Source organism: Natrix helvetica (assembly GCF_964273705.1).
Source record: "Natrix helvetica genome assembly, chromosome: 3".
Classification (NCBI taxonomy): domain Eukaryota; kingdom Metazoa; phylum Chordata; class Lepidosauria; order Squamata; family Natricidae; genus Natrix; species Natrix helvetica.
In genome coordinates this window covers 76275392-76298780 of record NC_138549.1, presented here as the reverse complement: position 1 = coordinate 76298780, position 23389 = coordinate 76275392, and the positions used below count along the sequence as shown (strand labels likewise).

The following is a 23389-nucleotide window of genomic DNA, read 5'->3' as shown; positions in this document are numbered from 1 at the left end:
TTGGAGGCTGATTTAAGACCTTACTATAGGTATTTTTCTTCACAAAATGGCATCAAAGGTAGTAGACGTAAATGGGTATATTAAAAATATAGGTTTATTTCCCATGAAGTACATGATTGAGTTGTTCTGAAACATTCTTTCTAGAATCTCTCAAGACTTTCCCACCCAATTTAGCTTTGCCTTTTTTTCCTGAACAGGCAAACATTCTTCCAAAAAACCCATTGGGTTTAAGCCAGATCTCTCATTTTCTAAAACCTTTTTATTGAGTTTGGTTGCTTTGCAGAAACAAAGGTCTGTACTAGATGATGGTACCTGGATTGTAACATGCCAACTAACTGGAGTTATCTACAATTACAATGGGGAAAGTTCTTGCAAAAGTTGCTTTCTTTAGAAATATCTTCTATCCTGTATATATTAGCATAGTGAGCATTGGCCCACCACAATTTTATGTCGATATTATTTTAAGAAATGAAGAAAATAAGTAAATGGTACCCCTGATGGAATTTAGTCACCTTGAACTGGATTATTTAATTATCAGTGTTTTCCCATCGTGCCTTATTTACACACTAAGTATTCATTGTTTTCAGAATTCATTCTTTAACAGTAATCCCACAAGACAGTATCCTATTGTCCTAAATATCACAGTGATGTTTTCTTTAAAGAAATACTGCCAGCATATTTTTTCTTAGGTAAATTTAAGAGATAGCATCATCAGGAGCAGAATGAGTTAATAAGAATTCATGATGCATATATCAGCCTGAGCACTGTTACGGATAAAAGGAAAATAGTTTTAATAAGTAAGGATTGAAATTTTTTAGAGCTCGGTAGTTCCACTAAAGTGTGTGTTTACATATACACGCGGTACTTAAGTGTTGGACTGATTCTGAATTTAAAAAGTGCATTGTCTTGTCAAAATACATATCTTGCGAGTGATTACTATAAGATTTTGTTTTTTATAAATGATATGAATACAGGTAGTCCTTTGATTTACATCCATTCATTTTTGAAATTGCAACAGCATTGAAAAAAAGTGACTTATGGCTGTTTTTCACACTTATGACTTTTGCAACATAGGGGGGGGGGAGAGAGAGAGACTCATGATCAAAATTTGGACATTTGGAAATTGGCATGTATTTATGATGGTTGCAGTGTCTCACCTTTTGCAACCTCCCGATCAGCAAAGTCAATAGGGAAGCCACATTCACTTAATAAACCACTTTACTAACTTAGCAGCTACAATGATTCATATAACAACTATAACAATAGCAATAGTACTTAGACATATACTGCTTCACGAAGCTTCACAGCCTTCTCTAAGCAATTTACAAAGTCAGCATATTTTCCCCAACAATCTGGATCCTCATTTTATCGACCTCAGAAGGATGGAAGGATGAGTCAACCTTGAACTGGTGAGATTCGAACTGCCAAATTGTTGGCAGCCGGCTGGCAGCAGAAGTAGCCAAGAGCAGTGATGGTGAACCTTTTTTGGCTCCCGTGCCAAAAGCGGGGAGGGGGGAGTCATGTGCGAGTGTGCCGCACCCATAATGCTATGCATGCGACCGAGCATGCATGCAAATCCCCCCCCCCACTTTTGGCATTTTTTTTTGCCCTCCCCAGACTCCAGAGGCTTTCTAGGAGTCTGGGGAGGGTGAAAATAGCCCCCCACGGAGAATCTCTGGAGGCTTCAGGAGCTTTCCCTGAAGCCTCCGGAGGGCGAAAAATGGACGTACAGGGAACCCCGAAGTTTGGGAATGGTGACTTCCGGTTTATCCCTAGGGCTGATTTTTGACCTCCCGAGGCTTCAGGAGGCTTTCCTGAAGGCTTTGGAGGGTGAAAAAGGGACCTACGGACAAACCAGAAGACACTTCCGGTTTGCTCTTTGGGCTGGTTTTCGCCCTCCGGAGGGCAAAAAACGGACCTAGAGGGAACCCGGAAGTTCGGGAATGGTGACTTCCGGTTTGACTGTAGGGCTGATTTCCAACCTCCGGAACCTTCAGGGAAGGCTCCGGAGGGCAAAAAATGCCCTCAAAAAGAAGGCTGAAGTCAGCTGGGCAGCGTGTGCATGTACGCTCGAGCTGACAGGGCAATGCCTTGCGTGCCCTAACAAATGGCTCTGTGTGCCACAGATTCGCCATCACGGGCCTAGAGTATTGCATTCTAACCATGGTTCTATGATGAGAGATCGTAAAATGGGACAAAGCTCCCTTTGCTGTCTTGCTCAGCAATGGAATTTTTTTGGCTTAATTGTAGTTGTAAATCAAGGACTACCTGCTTAATTGTAGTTGTAAATCAAGGACTACCTAAATACCTTTTAGTTAACAAGTAGCAGTTTGGCTGCTTTAAATGTTCAATTTTAAAAATTTGAAAGTTCAATTCTTAATTGTCTAAATATTTTGGAAGCCATTTTAACTATTTAACCAAAAAAAGTTTCATTCTTTTCTTGTTGTATCTTGTTGTGTGTGGTGGCTCTTGATGCACTGACTCCAGCCTCAGTCCACTCCTTGTGAAAGTCCCCAACACTTTTGAATGGCCTTTTCCTGACAATCCTCTCCAGGCTGCGGTCATCCCTGCTGCTTGTGCACCTTTTTCTTCCACACTTTTCCCTTCCACATAACTTTCTATTAATGTGCTTTGATACAGCACTTTGGCAATTACCTTTTGAGGCTTTCCCTCCTTATGGAGGGTGTCAATGATGGTTTTCTGCACAACTGTCAGGTCAGCTGTCTTTTCCATGATTGTGATTCCTACTGAACCAAACTGAGAGACCATTTAAAGGCTCAGGAACCCTTTGCAGGTGTTGTGGCTTAATTAGCTGATTAGAGTGGGACCCTTTGAGCCTAGAATATTGCACCTTTTCACAATATTCTAATTTTCTGAGATTGTGGATTTGGGATTTCATGAGCTGTAAGCCATAATCATCACAATTATGACAAATCACGGCTTGAACTATCTTGCTTTGCATGTAATGAGTCTATCTCGTGTATTAGTTTTACCTTTTAAGTTGCATTACTGAAATAAATGAACTTTTGCATGATATTCTAATTTTTCGAGTTTCACCTGTACATCATGATCAATAGCATTTCATTTTCTGATACTGCATATCTACATTTCTTTTAATATGGAATTTTGAATATATTTTGTGTGCTCCTTTTCATAGTTGGAAGAGTTGTCATGTGAATGAATCTAATCTTGGTAGTAAATCTGCTGGAAGCATATTGTTAATAGCATCTGTCAGTTGATTAGAACTCCTGGGCAGTCTTGCTTGGAAACAGGGCAGTCAGGATCTTGGCAAGCTGTGTGAAGATTGACCATGAATTCCAACCTCTCCACAACTAAAATGAATGTTTCCCTTTTCAGACACGCTTTGGGCATTTCCCAACCAATATGCATAATAATGACTCTGCTTTGGATGAAGATGTTGATGATGAACTAGACCCAGGAAGCAAGTAAGATCATTTGGGTGTGATTTGAGCTAAGGTTTATTGACAGAATTATACACCCAGGACCAATGGGTAAACCAGTTGAGAATTTTAGGGAGTTTACCATTGTAACTTTGATCAGTCACTAAATGAATGGTTGTAAGTCAGGATTGCCTGTATTGAAAGTGTTGATTAAGTTGCAGCTGGGATAGCAGGTATAGAAAGTAACTGATGAACTGAAAGATAAAGTGGAACAATATATATACAGAAAAAAATAATGTCAGGCACTCCATCAACCAGCAATTCAAAACCTGTATCCAAGGGCATGTTTTTGAAAAAAAAAGCACCTTGCTATAATTGTGTGGGTAGGTGGGTGTTTGCACACGCAGACACATGCACACACACAATTATAGCAGGTTTTTTGTATACATGTGTATATATGCTGGTTTTGTTGTATTCGGGTCTTTTCCCGTGTAAGGTTGTATACTATTTCTGCTGTTCCTGCATGTCTGCACCAGGCATACTTAGATGCAATCCTATATACCAACCTTAATCAGTTTGGCTGTCTCTAGATGTGTGGATTTTAAATCCAGCTTATCAGTTAGTGGTCATACTAATTTGGGAAGTGAAGTCCACACATCTGGAAGGGCACCCAGGTTGAAACATACAGCTATATATTTTTACGCCTGAATATTGACTCAATGAAGTCAGAATATTGCTCTCAAGGCAATATTCTGTAGACGTTTCCAACCCTTAGAAAATGGTGCCTTTGCAAGGCTACTGCTTGGCATTTTTCAAATTATAAATTATAAAGTAACAGCAGCAGTTCAAAAAGAAACAAAGGTCACATACCTTTCAAGTCTGGGCAACCTATTAAAATTAAAACTATATTCGATAATAATGTAGTAGGCCTTCAGTTCTTAAATTCAGAACAAAGTACATTTCAGCTATCAAAAGCTTAGGAGATAATAATGAAAGAGAGATCATACTGAAATCAATCCCATCCACGTGGATTTGAAAATCCTGTCAAACAGGACTTGCAAATGCAAGGTTTTGAAAGAGCTCATTCTTGATCTATTTTCCAAAGTGAGATTTTCACACACAAAAAGCCTATACACTAAGGCATTGTCACAATGCATTACAGGTATGCATTTTTTTTAAAAAAAATCTCCCTGCAGCATTTCCTTGTTTTCCATCCCAACCTGAGGACAAAAATGGGCATAATTTATCTCCCCCCTCCTAGGTTACTGGAAAAGAGAATTTTCACAAGTGGCTATTTCTCACTGCTGCTGGCCAAAGCCACAAAGCTAAATAATTGTTGTTGTTTTTCATAACAAATGCAAGGGCTATGAGGCTTAATTTTGCCAAAATAGATATCTGTAATAACTGTCAGCTAAAGCTTCACGAACATTTAGATTCATTGTCATGGTCATAAACTACCACTGTTGTGAAAAGACTTTATATTTTTCTTTAGATTGTCATCGGAAGACAGTGAGGAAACTTCTTACTATTTATATGACAGTGATGACTCTGGGGAATTAGCCAAAACGTCTGTTCCTCCTGGAGAAATGGACCTGCTGGGAGAGATTTTGGATACACTGAGTACACATAGTTCCGATCAAGGGAAACTCTCGGGGGCAAAAAGCTTGGACTTTTTTCGATCGATGGATGACATTGACTACAAGTCAAAGGTTAGTTGTTTTATCTTGTCTCTGTCTTAAATCTGAAATAACTTCTATGTAGCATTGGCTTCTATATATCTTCAAGCAAAGCTGTCTATATAAATCAGCTGATCACTCTTTTTTATCTAAATTCATGAGTCATTCTGATATGATATATTTGATAAATATAATTTTATTCCTTTAAACATTACAAGAGTTACATTGTGTATAAACTCTGCTTATAGCTAGTTAAGTAAATATCAATTATTGTAAGTATCTTAGTACTTTGTTTTGATATAATCCAAGACAGCAATAAAATAATTTATTCCTCCATCCATTAAGTCATGTATATCTTGTAATCATTCATTCCATTTTTCCTATCAAATGCAACTAATTTCATGCACAGAATTTCATGCACAGATTTCAGGTCTATATTCCTTGTTATGCAATCCATTCTAATAGTTGCTGCAATTTTTTTTTATTTCTCAGCTGACACAGAATTGTTTACAATGTACATGTATACATTGTATATACATAGTATAGATACATATCCTCAACTAGCTCTCTTCTATGTTTATGATAAGCATACCTCATACATACAGTAATATTTAACAATCAAGGTAGGCGTGACACATTTCTGTTTTACTCTGCTTAAGTTGTTAACCATTTGCTAAGCATTCCATTTATTCTCATGAATGTTTTACTTCCGTTATCTGTCTCTCAGATCACATTTAGCAACCAACTTTCAACTCCATATTCCATAGAAAAAATCCTAATTCAAGTTTATTTAAATAATCTTACTCACATTCGTACATTTCTGATGATTTGTTAAAGAACAGAAATTAGGTGTACATTTTCCTTTTCAAGAGAAAAAACACTGCACTTTCCAAAATGTGTTCATTATCCCTCTTTCAATCAGAATTCTGTCAAACATTATGGTATCTTTCCCTTTGTATCCGGCAGCAATGATGGCCTTCGTCCATTCATCAGGGTTCACTTTTCTGTCAAATAAGCAAATCAAGTCCAAACTAGTGTAATTATTTATTTGCTACATCTGTCCTTACAGAATTACTGTTTTGAGTTCAGATTGACACTTGTCCATTGTTCCAGCTGCATATCTAATAACTGGAATTGTCCAGATATTAATCTCCTTGATGGTATTTTTATCACTGAGCTTGGACTTTTAAGTTCTTCATCACTCTTCTGAAGTATTCACTACTAATCATCTTCTTGACATCAGTGTATTTGGTCTTTTCAGCTTGAGGGCTTCCCAGATATTTATACTGATATTCATTCACTCTTGATGTTATTTCCATAGGAATATTGATTCATTCGGTTTTCACTATTTCTTCCCTGTTGATGATAAGGATGGCACAATTGCTTGGTTCACATTCATCATAGACTCTTGGCTGTATATTCGGACAATGTTGAGCAACAATTCTATTTCAGATGGTGTTTTTCCATACAGCTTCAAATTGTTTGTGTAAAAGAGGTAGGATAGTCTGGCAGATGTTTTTCATGTTTGATAGCCATGGCCTGACTTGTTGACAGAGCAATCAATGACAAACAGTAGTGGTGTTAATGAGTCTCCTTGAAAGATTCCTTTCATGATAGTAACCTCTCCCAGTCTATAACCATTGAACAGCAATTGTCTCTTCCATTGTGCCATTGAACTTTGCACAGTGTTTCTGATGTTTCTACTGATTCCTGTTATTTCTAGGGAAGTCTGCCTGTCTGTCAAACTTTCGCATTTCTGTACTTTCCATTTCCTTCCAATCAGGTGGCAGGAAGTTGAATGCCTTCTTGTAATCTATCCAAGCTATTCAAATTAGTCTTCCTTTTCTTAAAGTTTTCCAAAATCATCTTGTCAATTGGAAGCTGATCTTTTGTTCCTGCTTGAGTAGTTTTCTTTCTGCTGTGATCTCTATAATCTAATCCACAGGTGTCAAACCTGATTGCATCACATGACGTATTGTGATTTATCATGACATTTTTTGCCTTTGCAGAACCTGGGTGGGCGTGGCCTGTCCATGGGCAGCCTGATCTAAGCTGACCAAAATACTGTGATTAAGATAAAGAGAACCTCTAAATTTTACAACATTAAGAATTGTTCATTTCAGTTCTTTATGATCTAGAAAGGGGTGCCAAACTCATGGCGTCATGTTGTTGTCACGTGACGTATCATGACTTTTTCCCCTTTCGCTAAAATGGGGGTAGGTGGTGGCCAGAGCATGACATATCCAGCCCTTAGGCCATTAATTTGACACCTCTGACCTACAATATCTTTACATCCTGAAACTGAATTAACTCAAATTTAAAACTTTTGTGGGGATAGAAGTAGGAATCAAAATTTGGAAGATTGTTCTGTAAGGAAATAAATGTTACATAATTTATACTCAGTTGAATAAAAACATCTTAATTAAGATGTTTTAAAATTCATGTAATTTTGTGTGCTATTTTTTATGTTTAAAAATACAATGAAGTTGTTATTTAGAGATACCAAGTGGAAGAGAATTCTGATAGGTTGCACATTCCCTTTTTTATTTCAGAATAAATCCAACACTCCAAGTGAGAGCAATCTTGCCCTACTCTGTAGTGGTTGGAATCAGCGACAAGATGATAGCATTTTCACTGAGAAGAAGCTTCCTCAATCACCCAGGAAACATGCTCCTTCTAGCGGTTATAGAGAATCTGTTTTTGTGCTAAATAAAGAAAACCCTAACCTTACCTCCAGTGCTGATGACTTGACCTCGCCTAATAATCATCCGAGATCTCCAGATTCACCCCAAGAAACTATGCAGGAACATTCTCTGCAAACTTTGCAACTGAAGAGTAAGTGGAATGAAACACTAAGCAGGACCTCTGCAGATGAGAATTCACCAAGCTCGAGTCCAAATCCATCTTTCCTTGTTCCGTGGGAGAGGGAAACCCAAGATGGAAATGAAATTCTTGAAGAAGGTGGGCTTCTTCAAGAAGTGGTGTCATTATGTAAACTGACTTCTGCTTTCAATCAAGGTTTAAACATTTCAGGGGACAGGTTTTCCAACAGCAGTGAGAATGAAACGTAAGGAATATTTATTTATTGAGAAGTTACATGTGTGGTAAATGACTAAAGGAAAACAACTCAGGATATCATAATAAAGGAAATAAGAGATCTTCAGGTTTTTTAATCTTTAGTTTTAGTTGGCCTTATTTTTGTGTTTTTATCCTTTTATTTTGAGCCTATCTCCTTTGAATATATTTGCCCCACTTCAGTTCACAATACAAGCTTGCATTTGGGATGGGGCTGTATAAGAGAACCAGTTTGGTCTAGTGGTTAAGGCACCAGACTAGAAATCAGGAGACTGAGTACTAGTCCCTCCTTAGCCAGCTAGGGGACTTTGGACCAGCCATTCTCTTTCTCAGCCCAATCCACCTCATAAGGTTGTTGTTGTGGGGCAATAAGAAGAGGAAGGAGTATTAGGTATGTTATTGAGTTATTTATAAAGGATTTTTAAAAATCTAAAAAGAAAATGTGTTTACAAAACATGTTTAGCATGCAATCAGTTACAGCTTCACCCTGGGCATTTCCAGTTGTATTTCCAGCTGCCATGTATAAAAACCTGAAAGTCACTGCCAGGCAGTATATGCAATACTGAGTTCAGATAACATACCATCTTAACTAAAACATTCTAGAATTATGGTACTAGCTTGATTTCACATTTAAGCCACAGCTGGTCTGTGTCATGAAACAGTTTTTAATAATTTCCTTTCCCTATATGCAAAAAGAAATGCATCAGACAGACACATTTATCCTTTTATAACAGAAACCAAGAAATGTAGCATGACTGTTCTGGAACTTAATACGTGATCTGAAGGCCTTAAACTGAGAAGGGTAGATTTAAATACCTTAAAGGCTGAACTGTAAATACTTGGGGGAAAAGCCACCATTATTTCATAGCTGCAAATGTGCTTGAGTAAAAAGAAATGCAGACCATTTACCAAACAATGGAACTCTTGAGTTTACAGATGATCACCAGTGTAATATTGTTTATGCAGTGATTTTAGTAAACTTGTGAGAACTTTGTTAAATGTGCTGACATTGCCAAGTACTACCTATCAGTAAGATGAGAATTCTAATATGTGTTTGTGCCACTTGAAATAGCACCAGTTGATAATGATTGCTTGGAATTTATTATAAAATATATGGTTTTTAATTTTTAACAGACAATGCCCCTGTCTTCCAGACTCTGAAAAATACTGTATATATAAAATATAAATTGATTGATAACCATTGATAATGGTTAAATGCAGCAAAAAGTTTACAACTGCTTTCAGAACTTATTCAATGCATATATGTTACATTTTGGTTTTCTTGAAATACATATTTTAACCACAATTGGAATTTTAATGGAATGAACCTTTGAAAGATGTAATATTTTTTAATTGAAAATAATCTGTTCTTCTGGAGATCATGCCTCTTTACAGATAGGTTTTAACATGTTTGTAAAGTCATTGGGTTGTTAAGTGTGCTGCTTAATCAAATTCTATACTTTTACTTTTTTAAACAACAAAGGAACAATTGCAGTAAAAAGAGAAATACATTAGACTCATGGAGCAAATCTTTTTTGGTTATAAGCAAATGAGTCAAAGAATCACCACACATTCTAGCATTTAGGTTCAATTTGTGAAGAGGATGATGTCCATCTATTACAATATCCCTACCAATCACTGACAGCTTTTTAAAATTGCCTTCTAAAGAATTTATTCAAAAATCAGTCATCTGGTGCATGCATGTATGTATGTATGTATGTATGTATGTATGTATGTATGTACATAATTACACACACATACACACAAACACATGTTGCATTTGTGCTGATAAATAAATAAAGGGAGACTAGTATAGATCTATTTCAACCTATTTAGGTCTCATCAGCTAGCCATATCCTTACTGGGAATCAAACCAGGGCTGTATTGCATATTAGGCCGATGTAATTGCCACTAAGCTACAGGTTCTCTTCCTTATCAGCTAGGCCAGAGAAATAGGTATGTATTTGTGTTACAACCCCTGGTATATATATCACTGTTTAAAAGCTCCTTCAAATTTGTCACTAGATCAAATATTTTGGAAATTGTCAGAAGTGGTTTCTAGATATATGTATAAAACAGCTGACAGACTTTTAGGTCCTATAGAATAGTGGTCCCCAACCTTTCCAGCTTGACCATCCAGCGGTGGGAGAGAGGAAATGGTTCTGTGTGAGGGGCAGGCGTGCATGCAAGTGAACACAGCTCTATTTGTGCAAGCTCACACGAATGGAGCTTCACACACATGCCCACCCCTCATGCAAATGGGGCTTCACATGCACACCCACCACTCACACAAATGGAGCTTTGCACACATGCCCACCCCTCATGCAAATGGGGCTTCACATGCACACCCACCACTCACACAAGTGGAGCTGTATGTGGGCCGCAGCCTGAGAGTTGGGGACCCCTGCTTTAGAAAGATCAATTGAATGTAGAATGTCCTTTTCCCCCCAGCACCTATTTTCTAGAATGTAAGGTTCTTTCTCTATTGTACTGTACCATTTAATCATTCTCCAAGTCTAAAGTTTTATCCAAAACACGTTTCACTGTCTCATATACGTTTCATTTTTAAAAAGAAGAAAAACTATGCATATGCAAACTTTCCACAGCAATTATAAAGTGCTTCTTCTTTTAAAAAGGTTAAATCCTGCATGGATATCTCTATGAATCTTACACAACAAGGTTATGGGGGGAGAGCGAAAAAGCTTTATCTAATAAAGTTCGCAGGTTTTCAGTGACTTTCATGGTTAGTGAATGTGATTTGGGATTCCATCTATATGGAATTCTCTCATGGTATGTATTGATGAATCTTCTTCATGAACCTTTTGAAACATAACTTTCTTTGGTCCTAGAACTTCCTCCTATGCCAGATTTTATTATAGTTGTCATATTTTCCAAGGGTAACAATTGTGCCTTAAAAATGTGTACTGCAATACTTGCCAACTCTTTTTATTATTAACAAAAGGACAGAGTATTTCCAAAGGATCAGAGTAGCAGTTTATAAAACTTTCAGCTATCAACTACTCTGTTTGCCACCGGTTATTGTTTAAAAATTTCTCTGTATAGGCCACATAAGTAATATTTCTATAGTGACAGAAATATTACAGTTCCCATATATGGTTGATTTTGTATTCACTGTTTGGAGGAAATTTAAATTGCTGTTTTTAATATGGTGAGTTTTTTTAAAAAATATTTTAAAAAATATTTCTCAGGAATCCCAGCAATTATTTCTATTGATCATGTGATTCTTTCTATAAAATATTGGATTATTTTACTGAAATTTAGCTTATTTATTCAATACCATTAGTCTGTCTAGAATGCAAATGAACAGCCTAGCGTTGTCTGGGACGTCAGCTCCCATCACACCATCCAGCATGGCTAGTGGAAAAGACAAAGGAAGTTGTAGTTTATAACATCTGGAAGGCAATGAATGGCTTATTCATATTTAGAACAAATAATATATTGTTCAGTCAGGTGACTAGCTGGCTATTCAAATTTACTTTTAATAGATGATATAAAATCACTGTTAGTTGCTTTATACCCACCATGGATTTTATCAGATATGCAAAAGGGAAATCTGTTTAGATCTTTATCTTATCCCCAAATCAAGCAGCATATAGAATAATTGCGCCAACAGCTTTTCTTAATGTCTTTTTCCAAGAATGGAAAAGATTATTTTGAAAAATCAACTAATTCAGTTCAGAGTTGATTATGCATCTAATGGATGAGAGATTGCTTTGCTATCATTTTCCAAACCCTCAGATACACGTCTTATGCCCTGATCGGCTTTTGGTTCATTACAGAAATTAAAATCGCTTAAACTAGAAAGATATTTGTTGAGGTACCTCTTATGCACAGAGAATTACATGGAATAATGTGTTGTAATGAGACCCACTTTGATGAATAGTAGAATGGTGAAAAGGACAGTAGTTTTTTTTTTAGACTGACTTTTTAAATATTTCCCTAGCATTTCAAAAAGTGATATTACTACTTTTTGATTGTTGTGAGTTAGATTAACAAAAACTGTCAGTATAGGCTAACTTTGCTTTCAAAGATGTCAACAGTGATTTTCCAATTGATTGAATAGATGGCTTGCACTGATGAGCACCTTTGAAAATGTTAATTTTCATAGCTAGACTAGATAAATCCATCAAAAGATCTGTTAACATAGTTTCATCCTGTTTAGCCTATTCATCCTGCTCATAGTTTACTAGTATATGTTGTAGGCTGTATTGAGCAGAGAATGAAAAATAGTAATGTTAGTTGCCAGTTGGGTGAGAAGTGTGTGTCCATTTCTGTAATCTCTTCCTTATATTAGTAATTTCATAAGTGAGTCCAGGCTCCTCCTTAGCTAAAGAATTAGAAATGCATTTATGCCATTGGGAGCTTTTTCTTATGCATCTTTGCTTCAATATAGCCACAGTGTAGATGCCACTGTTAACCTGAAACTTGTGTGCTATGATAGAATGTAATTTTGAAGTCAGCCTTTTCAATAAGAGGCATAAACCTTTTTAAAAACCCTTTTAAAAAAGTAAAACTTAACAAAATTGCCAAACCTCATATGGGTTCAGCATTCTTATCCCTACACATTCTTCTGTGTGAAGATGTTACCATTTTTTTCATATTGGGGTTTTGTTGGCACCATTTCAGGGTGCCCTGCTGCCAATCCTTGGTATAATTCAAGGAGAAAAAGGAATAAGATGTGTGACTATCCTCCTAATTTGTTACTCTAGGAAATGTAAGGACTACAGCATACATCCAGACAAGTGCCCCATGATGGCTGGGGATGGTCAGAGTCGTATTCCCTTATATCTGGAGGACACAGCCTTGAGGAGAGCTAGATCAGGGTTCAATTCACAAACAAGACATTGGTTGGCTTTGTTAGGTATACTGTTCAGTTTGTCCAAAGAAAAAGTTAACAATTTTAAAGCTATCACCTCCTAGCCAATAATAAACCCTGTTCCGAATTCAAAGAAAAACATCACTGCCAAGCTCCTTAAACTCACACCTGCAGGAGTGTGAGTTCCCTCTTCATTTTAATATAATTTGGTGTTAATAGGAGCCATTTCTTTTCCTCTTCAAGGAAACAAGGCTGAAGTTTTCATGCCTTATATGAACTTAAAAAAATAGCTGCCCATGAAAGAAAGTTCCAGTGGTGCTTCCTTCTGCCCAAGGTCTCAAAACTCTTTCAATCTGGGAATAAGAGTTGTGTAGGTATTCCCTCTTCTCCACTTAATTCAAACAGCTTCATGCAAGACATCATCTTGCTGGATTGTGTTGCCAAGAATTGAATGTGTCTGTTGCCATTCAACCATCCTTAACCACACTCTGTATCTGCCGCTGCTTTCTCTCATCCTTTTATCTTATAGCGGTGTTGCTTCTGTGTAAGGGATCCAACTAAGTAAATGTGCTAAAGCGCCTCTTTTATATCCAGTATCACAAAATTTCTGAGCAATAGACCCAAAGTTTTTTTTTTCAAAAGGTAACTGGACTTTGTTTTGGGAAAAAACTAGGAAAAATAAAGTACAGTTGACTTTTGAAAAAGCACTTTTGGGACAACCATGACCTGGATGACTGAGAATCTCCATAAATACTGAGCAATAAGAATTCAAATTATCCAAAACAATAGTTTGATGTTCTCAAGGATCTGAAATAATGCTTCAGGAAAAACATTATTTTAATATTAAGTATTTGCTACTTACTGACATTGGGGCAGGCTTAGTAGAAATATAGGTCCTACTATTAACGGCACCATATGTAGCAAGGCATGAATATAGAATCAGTATTAATGGGAGGGGAGAAGAGAGAGAAGTTAATATAAACTTTCAAATTGAAACACTGATCCTTTTTAAATGGCTTCTCTCAGCTCTGCCTTCTTCCCATCTCAGCTGTAAGTAAAGCATCAACTAGGATGTGGGAAAGTGCTGGATTAAAGAAAAGTGTTGAATTTTGTGCAATATTTTTCCTTATATTTGTGTGTATGCATGTATGTGTTTTGACAATTAGAAGCAGCTGTTGCTTTCTCAGTAGGTCTTTGAGATTGCTTTTCACTCTAGTATATTTCTAGTTTTGTTTCAAAATTGTGTTAAATTGTATGTAGCATCTCATTACAGTTGTATAGTAAAAAAAGACATTGTCAGTGGGCAAATAGCTTTTAGTCAATTGAATTTGAATAGGGACATCCTATAATTGTGTTATAATACAAATCTAAAATTTTGCCAGTAATTTAGTAGACCTCAGACACTTATAGCTAGAAATACCTGTATTGCCCACATTACATTATAAATATACAATAGAGTGAGATTTCTGTTAATTTACTTGTAATTGCTGATCCTGTCTGTCTCACTGTTCCTTCACCATGCAAATAAATGGCTGCTTCTTACAATTGATGCCAGATGGCAATGAATGGTCAATATGTATAATTTTTATGATCCAGGATATGACATCTCTGGTTGTGATAAATAATTTCTTGTTTCAATACATGTTGCCCTTACATTTGATTGTTTATTTGGTTAACTGTTGTATATTTCTTGTATGTTTTCTTCCCATGGCTAAACGTTGATCAAGAACTACTTTGAATTGACTTACTTGAGTTAATTGAAGCACTGTGTAATCTAGTCCTGATTGCAAGTAGCAGATAAGCACTGTTATGAATTTAGTGTTACATACCACATTCCCCGTATTGTAATAGTTGTGGTCCAAGAGTGTACTTTATTTATGTTACGCTGTGTACATAATTTCATTAATGCAACACAATTATATATTTATGACCATTTTCTTGAAGAAGAGAATACAGAAATATTCATCTGAACAGAACAAATCATCCAGTACCTGGTTTATTATTAAAAAAATTCTCAGAGTTGCAGAAATCGTTTTTTAAATTATGTTATGAATGCTGCAAACTAAGCAACAAAATCCAGAATGATTTGTCCCAGAATGTGTTTCTACTTCTCTTCTACCAATATAGAACTATTTGAAAAGGGACTAGAATTGTATTATTCATGGAACCAATATGGTTAAAGTTGCACCAGTTATATAGAGAGAAATAAAAATATTGCAAAAAGAAAATGAACAATAGCAGCCAATCACAAAAAGGGACCGGTTTTTTTTTTACTGCTAAACAAGTTTTTTTTAAAAAAAAAGATATTCAACATGTCCACTATCTTCCAAAAAGTCCCCTTTGATGCAGATATAAGGCAAACATCAGCCTCTAGCAATTTATTTGCATCAATGCCTTTGGGTCCACAAACTTCCTAGTGTAATTGCAGGGAGCATTCTGGGAGGCCATTGACATTCTTGTCATGTGCCCAGCCCACTACTTTATGAATAGGAACTTTTTAAAAATTCTTCTCTTCACTTGCTGTCCAAAAATGTATCTTGCCAATCAGAGGTGGTATTCAGCCAGTTCTCTCCGGTTCAGGCGAACTGGTAGCGGCGGCTGTGGGTAGTTCCGCCCTCCCACCCCGATGCAATGTGCAAGCACTGCACATGTGCAGAAGGCGGTACGTAGACATGGCACGTATGCTCCCACTTGTGAACCGGTAGGGAAGGTAAGTGAATCCCACCGCTGTTGCCAATGATATTGTCTCTGCAGGATGGATAGGAACCAGGCCTCCTGGCTCTTAAAAAGAAAGAAGATGAAGAAAGACACATTGTTTGAACTTAGCAGGCAGGTTGTACATGCAAGAAGTTAAATCTCAATCCAAGAAAGGTTGAAAAAGATTCCTGCCTCAAAAGCTCCAAGAGAGCTATTTCCCATCAGTATAAACAAAAGTGAAACTTTAATAGATCAACAACTTGATCGGCTATAAAGCAGTTTTCAAATGGACATGTGAAGGTAAAATTACTAGATAAAACCAGCCGCATTATAAATCGGTGTTAGGAATGGATCCTGGCTCTGAAAAAGTATAAAATGCTGCTCTTGGGGGATAAAAACTGGAACTTTATTTTTTTAAAAATTAGTAGCACCTCTGTATGCACTTTAAGTTGACCCTTTGGGCTAATGTTAATACAAAGTATTTGATCGACTTCACATTGCCATAAAGTGCCCCACTTGTGTAATATAAAATGAATTAAAAAATAGCAAATGTCAACAATGAAATATAGTTGTTGTTTTTTCATATTGCTTGGAACTCTAGACACAAAGTCAACAGGCTTGAAAACAGGAACATTGTTCTGTGATTTTTAACGTATGTCTCAATATATAGAAATCAAAATGAGCTTGCAGTTGGGCACATTTTACTAATCATGTCAAGTGGAAGAATAGAACATATATCAAGAATGCCTTAACTGGAAATTCTGTGCAGAATAGAAATGGGTTCTAAACACACAGTTTCCTATTTACAATTGAGGAATAAGGAAAAGGGTTTCTAGCAAAACATTTCTCTACAATGAACACTTTTCAGTACCCTCACTGTCTGAACAGCCAGGTCCTATGTGTTTCTGAACCATTAAAGATATCTGTGATGCATGTTAAAGAACATGAGATTATGAAATGTTGAAAATTAACTCCATCACTTTCGGTCTTGTCAATGGGAGAATGGCATTTCTGTGGATGTAGCCTAGTTTAACCAAGATGGTAATGCATCCAAAAGACATAACATATACAAATGGAACTTGACACAAAGTGGGCATGGCAAACAATGTGGCTGGTACAGAATTCAAACAATAGCTATTCACTGGAAACAAATGACAGGAGCAGCTAGCTGCCCACCATAAGAAGCCCCATCCAAGCTGCCAAATCCAGGTTAGCAGTTCTGATCATTGGGCAGTCTTCTGAGAGAAAGATAAATCACCTCCATTTAATCATAGTTTTAGTCTGACAGTTACAATGGGAAGCATTCTCATCTCCAGCTTTTATCCTGTGTGTGCATGTGTGCAGATAAGAAAGAGAGAAATGTATAAATACTACAAGGATAGAAATGCCTTTCAAATTCCACTTGCCAAGATCAGAGATTATGTCAGCCTTGTGCAGTCCTTTCTTCCACTAGATGTACTCTATATTTTTATTGAAGTATACTGCTAAAACATGTCTTATTTTTTAAACAATCTGTTGTGATTCTAAAAAATTGGCAGCATAGAAATATTCACAAAGGAATCAAAAGATCAAATATATAATAAAAGGCTTATTAGAGTCTGTCAAATACCAGAATCTTTCACTAGTCAGAAGCAAACTTTTTGGAGCTTCACCTAAAAAATTGTAACCTTCAGTCAACTCCTTTCTCTGATTCATTGCTTCTGTGTTAATGAGAATTAACTACATTTGTAAAACGGAAATAAAACACATGTAAAATCCATGATGCAACCAAAGAATTTAAGCACTTTCAGCTTGGGTGAATTTCACATTCAACCCTCCCATTTGAAATTATTTGGTGAAATACGCCCTCTCTCAGCCAGTCTAGGCCAGACCTAGTAGGAACAAAAGGAACCAAGACACACACTCAAACGTGGCAAAACTCAGCTTTAATCCCTGCAAACAAGCCAGAGCCTCAGAATGCAACGAGTAGGAAACATGTCCACTTCCCAACATCTTTTTAGGTCTCTGAACCCAGCTGCCTATACCCACCGGTAACCACCATCCGGCAGTTGGTGTTGGGGCTGCGCATATCTGGCCCCGCAGTAGCCACCAGGGCCGACACCCATCTGGTGGCAATGATGCTCCTTGCCGCCCAGAACAGCCCACCGGGTGGCGCGTGGCCACTGTAGAAGGCTGCCAGGTCCGCTGGGTTCAGAGTGGGATGCCTCGGCTGTTTGGTGGTGTCAAATGGGCCATTGCCCACCAGATCTGATCAGGTGGGTGACGCGGGTTTGGAGGGGAATGCCTTGGCCATTTGGCACCATCAGATGTTGGCCTGCCACCAGCGAGCCACCTCCTCGCTCATCACTCCCGCTGCATCTCACCCAGGTATAGCGAGCCCCAAGCCGGGGCTCAACCCCTACAGCAATTTACATCAATCAAACAGTAGCACAAATAATAGCAGCAACAACAATAATAATAATTTAACAACAGCAATAAATGGATAGATTTATGCATCCATACTTTTAGAAATATAGTACTAAATATTACGACTTTGAGGTTGTTCCTCAACCTTGTATGTAATCCCAAGCCAATTCACATTCTGCTGTTGCCAGGGTTTCAAATACAACTTCTAAAGACCAGAAGAAAGAATTTTCCATTCTGGATTCCCTGCGTTTTTATCATCATGATGATCATAACAGGAAAAATAACACTATCAGACCCTGGAATTTAGATTGAATGTGACAAGTAAAAATATCCCCAAATAAAAAACATAAAAAACATAGTAGTGCTTCCAGTTATGATGTGGGTTTCCTGGTATGCAAGGAAAGCTAAGGGGAGACTGTGGTTTTTCATCGTATGAGCAAGGGAAGTTGAGGGATTCCCTCCCTGATGGGGGGAAGGAGAAAAATTGCTAGAAGCAGAGTCTTTAAAGCTTTAGCAAAACAAGCATGTCCCCCCCCCCCCCACACACACACACACAATTTTACTGGATATGTGGCAGTTTAGTTACATGTAGGAGTCAACAAGTCCATTCATTTTATTCATAAACATCAGACCAGTGGTGGGTTTCAATTTTTTTACTACCTATTCTGTGGGCGTGGCCTATTTTGTGGGTGTGGCTTGGTGGTCATGTGACTGGGTGTGACTAGGTGGGTGTGGTCATGTGATTGGGTGGGCATGGCCAACTATGTCACTCACATGGACGGGGACCTCGGCTGGCTTCTCCTTGCCCCTCCCCTTCCAGCCCTTGTGTTGCGTGTTATGGTGGGAGAAGAAGCATTTTCAAAGTCATCTTCCCCTTGATACTAGCCAATAAGATGAGATTTTGCTGTAAGAAGACCATCTGATGTACATTTCCAAATATTGTTTATCACCATTCTCTTGGTAAGACTGAGTAGAGAGATTTATAAAAGATAACAGAGTTGGAAGGGACCTTGGAGGTTTTCTAGTCCAACCCCTGCTGAAGCATGGGATGAGACCCTATACCAGTGGTGGGCAACCTTTTTTTTCAACTGAGCCAAATCTCGCCAAAACCACGATTGAAATTTATTTGGAGAGCCACATTTTTAAAACCGAAAATACATAGGATGGTACACTGTTTTTAGTTTCAATAAGTTTTTATTGAGAATATTCTGCATGCAAGTATCCACATAGGTCGGGAGGATACAAATAACACAACTAATAAAACAAAAACTTTAGAACGATATTATTTATCGATAACGTTAAATTCCGTAAAATTTGCCTTACAATGTAGAGAAAATTACATCCTGACAATGACTGACAAAGTCACAACCACTAATGTGAACATTGGCCTTGCATTTCCTTGGACAGTTTGAGTAAGTCAGTTTTGTATGTTGTTGTTTTTAATTTCATCTTTCTCTCCCACTTTCTTTCTTTTTTTCTTGTCTTTCTCTCTCTCTCTCTCTGGCTCTTTGTCTCTCTCTCCCTCCCTCCCTCCCTCTCTGTCTCCCTCTGTCATTTTCTCTGGGTGTCTATCTGTCTGTCTCTCTCTCTCTATCTCTGTCTCTCTCTCCTCCTTCCCCCATCTCTGTCACTCTGTGTGTGTGTGTGTGTCTGTCTCTCACTCACTCTGTGTGTGTGTGTGTGTCTGTCTCTGTCTCTCCCTCTGTCTCTCTCCCCTCCCTTCCTCTCTCTCTGTCACTCTGTGTATGTGGGTGTGTCTGTCTCTCACTCATTCACTTAATCACTCACTCTGTGTGTGTTTCTCTGTCTGTCTATCTTTCTCTCCCTCCCTCCCCCCCTCTCTGTGTGTGTGTGTGTGTGTGTGTCTGTCAGTCTCTCTCTGATTCCCTCCCTCACTCCCTCTCTCTGTTCCTCTCTCTGTCTGTCTGTCTCATTCACACACACACACACACACACACACACACACACACACACACTGTGGTCACCTTGTTGAGTGTTCCAATCACATTTGAAACACTCAACAACTGGCCTGCATTGAGTGTTTCAAATGTGATTGGAACACTCAACAAGGTGACCACAGTGTGTGTGTGTGTGAGTGAGACAGACAGACAGAGAGAGGGACAGAGAGAGGGAGTGAGAGAGGGAATCAGAGAGAGACTGACAGAGACGAATCAGAGACATACTTTTAACTACCTGGCAGCAGCGTTTTGCCTTGGGGGGCTCCTCAGAACATCCCAAGACTTCGGAGGGAAGTTTACAGCCCTCCCTCGGAACGCTTCGGAGGGAAGCTTCTGCAAAGGCGAGTGACAACAAGTCTCCCAGGCTTTGATTTTCCGAGCTGTGCGCACGCGCCTGTTTTCCACGGCGTGGAGCAGCGGCGAGATTCTGCGCGGCGAGCGATGATCCCAGGGGCCATCCGGGAAGATGAGAAACACGAGGGGGGACCCTGCCCCCCCCGATGGCCCCCGGAATCATCGCTCGCCGCCCAGAATCTCGCCGCTGCTCCACGCCGTGGAAAACAGGCGCGCGCGTACAGTTCGGCAAATTACAGCCTGGGAGACTTGTCACTCGCCGGGGTTATGCAGAAGCTTCCCTCCGAAGCCCGAGAGGAGGGAGGGAAGCGGGCGCCCGGCACACAGAAGAGCCGCATTAAAATGTTTAAAGAGCCACATTTGGCTCGCAAGCCGCGGCTTGCCGACCACTGCCCTATACTATTATGGACAAATTTCTTCTTAAAAGCCTCCACTCATGGTATAGATGCAATTTCTGAAGGCATCCCATTTCTCTAATTGTTCTGTCATAATAATAATAATAATAATAATAATAATAATAATAATAATAATAATAATAATAAAAAAAAATTTTGAATTTATTAGCCGCTCCCTCTCCAGACAGGACTCGGGGCGGCGTACAATAAAACATATAAAACATAAAACATATGTGCAAACACATAAACATCCAAATACACACATATACAAAGACATACATGCACGGAGGAGGTAACAAATTACATCACATTTAGACAATTAAAAATCACCATTAAAATACCCCATTAGTAATACCACAATTTAAAATTTAAAAGGACTGTCAGGAGGAATAAGAAAAAATTTACGGTTGAGCCAGGCCAGATAATTGAAAGAGGTGGGTCTTCAGCTGTACACGGAAGGAGCGGAGATCGGAAGTAATCCTGATGTCACGGGGGAGGTCATTCCACAGGGCTGGGCCCATCACAGAGAAGGCTCTGCTCCTGGGTGTCGCCCCCCGACACTGTTTAGCGGACGGCACCCGAAGAAGTCCCTCTCTGTGTGAGCGGATTGGTCGTAGGGATGTATGGGGCAGGATGCGATCCTGCATGTAACTAGGTCCTGTGCCATGAAGCGTTTAAAGATCATAATCAAAACCTTGAAACGCACTTGGTAGACTACAGGAAGCCAGTGCAGCTCGCGCAGGAGAGGTGTTACAGGGGAGTATCTAGTCCTCCCCATAATCACCCGCGCGGCCGCGTTCTGGACCAACTGCATTCTCCGAGTGCATCTCAAGGGAAGCCCCATGTAGAGAGCATTGCAGTAGTCCAGGCGAGACGTCACCAGCGCATGGGTGACTGTGCGTAGGGCATCCCGGTCCAATAAGGGGCGTAATTGGCGCATCAGGCGAACCTGATGGAACGCCCCCCTTGCCACGGCTGTTACATGGTCATCCATGGACAGCCGGGCATCCAGGAGGACGCCCAAATTGCGCACCCATTCCATGGGGGCCAGTTGCTCGCCCCCAATGGCCAGAGATGGAAGCAACTGGTTGAACCGGGAGGCCGGAAGCCACAGCCACTCCGTCTTGGAAGGGTTGAGTTTTAGTCGGTTGCCATCCATCCAGACCCGTACGGCCTCCAAACACCGGGACATCATTTCAACGGCCTCGTTGGGGTGGTTCGGGGTGGAAATGTATAGCTGAGTATCATCAGCATACAGATGATATCCCACCCCAAAACCACGGATGATCTCGCCCAGCGGTTTCATGTATCTGTTGAACAGGAGAGGCGAGAGCACCGACCCCTGTGGCACCCCACATGTGAGGGGGCTCCGGGTCGATCTCTGCTCCCCTGCCAACACACGTTGCGTCCGGCCAGAGAGGTAGGAGCCAAACCACCGTAAAACGGTGCCCCTGACTCCCAGCCCCTCTAGCCGGTGCAACAGGATACCATGGTCGATGGTATCGAACGCCGCCGAGAGATCTAATAGGACCAGGATAGAGGAACAACCCCTATCTCTGGCCCTCCAGAGATCATCAACCAACGCGACCAAGGCCGTCTCCGTGCTGTGCCCGGGTCGGAAGCCGGACTGGCGCGGGTCTAAATAATCATTCTCCTCCAGGTGACGTGGAAACTGTTGTGCCACCACACTCTCTACAACCTTCGCTAAAAAGGGAAGGTCTTTTTAGATAATTGACTAGATCCGTTGGGTCCAGGGAAGGCTTCTTGAGCAGGGGCCTCACAACCGCCTCTTTCAAGGCGGCCGGTAGAAACCCCTCACCCAACGAAGCGTTCACTAGGCCCAGGAGCCAGTCGCGTGTAACCTCCCAGGATGCCAGTACAAGCCAGGAGGGACACGGGTCCAATAAACATGTGGTAGGACGTAGACGTCCACGCAACCTGTCCAAATCCTCGATGGCAACCGAGTCAAACTCCTCCCAGAACGGTCCCTCAAGACTCGCCTCGGGCGTCTCCACTGGACCACTGAAAGGGGCCCATCCCATCCGGATTTGAGCGACTTTGTCCTGTAGATATTTCCCAAACTCCTCTGCTCTGCCCTGTAAAGGGGCTTCCCGAGGGAGCGAGTCACCCGAAACAGGGCGGCATTTGGCCGCTCTTAATGCCACAAGGTACGTCCTCAAATAGGCTCGTGCCTGTGCTCGGTCAAATTCGGAACGGGAGGATCTCCAACGACTCTCTAGGCCTCTCTTGTGGCGTTTCATCACCCTTAGCTCCTCGGTAAACCAAGGAGCCAGGGTGGTTCGTCGCCGCAGGAGAGGCCGCAAAGGCACCACCCGGTCTAGGGCCCCGGTAGTCGCACTATTCCAGGCGTCTACCAGGTCCTCCACTCGGGGGCGGGTCAGGTCCACAGGAGGTGGCCCAAGCTCCGTCTGGAACCTATCTGGTTCCATCAGGCGCCTGGGGCGGAACCATCTAATACCTTCCGGTTCCGCCTCCCCGCAGCGGGGGGTAGCACCAGGGAAGTCAAGCCGGAGAAGTGAGTGATCTGACCATGACAGGGGAATAATAGTGGAATCCCCTATTCCCAGAT

The 23389-nt window shown here is 40.0% G+C and overlaps 1 protein-coding gene across 4 annotated transcripts in view; it reads left to right on the top strand.

Moving 5' to 3' along the window:
- The window catches only part of DENND1B (DENN domain containing 1B), a 212086-nt gene extending 202247 nt beyond the window's left edge, over positions 1 to 9839 (top strand). For all 4 annotated transcript variants that reach the window (XM_081946402.1, XM_081946401.1, XM_081946400.1 and 1 more), the window contains 3 exons: positions 3358 to 3446; positions 4894 to 5110; positions 7630 to 9839. In XM_081946402.1, coding sequence (XP_081802528.1) covers positions 3358 to 3446; positions 4894 to 5110; positions 7630 to 8148 — 825 coding nt within the window. In that variant the 3' untranslated portion in view covers positions 8149 to 9839. The remainder of the gene's footprint in view (positions 1 to 3357; positions 3447 to 4893; positions 5111 to 7629) is intronic.
- Positions 9840 to 23389: the final 13550 nt, after the last annotated feature.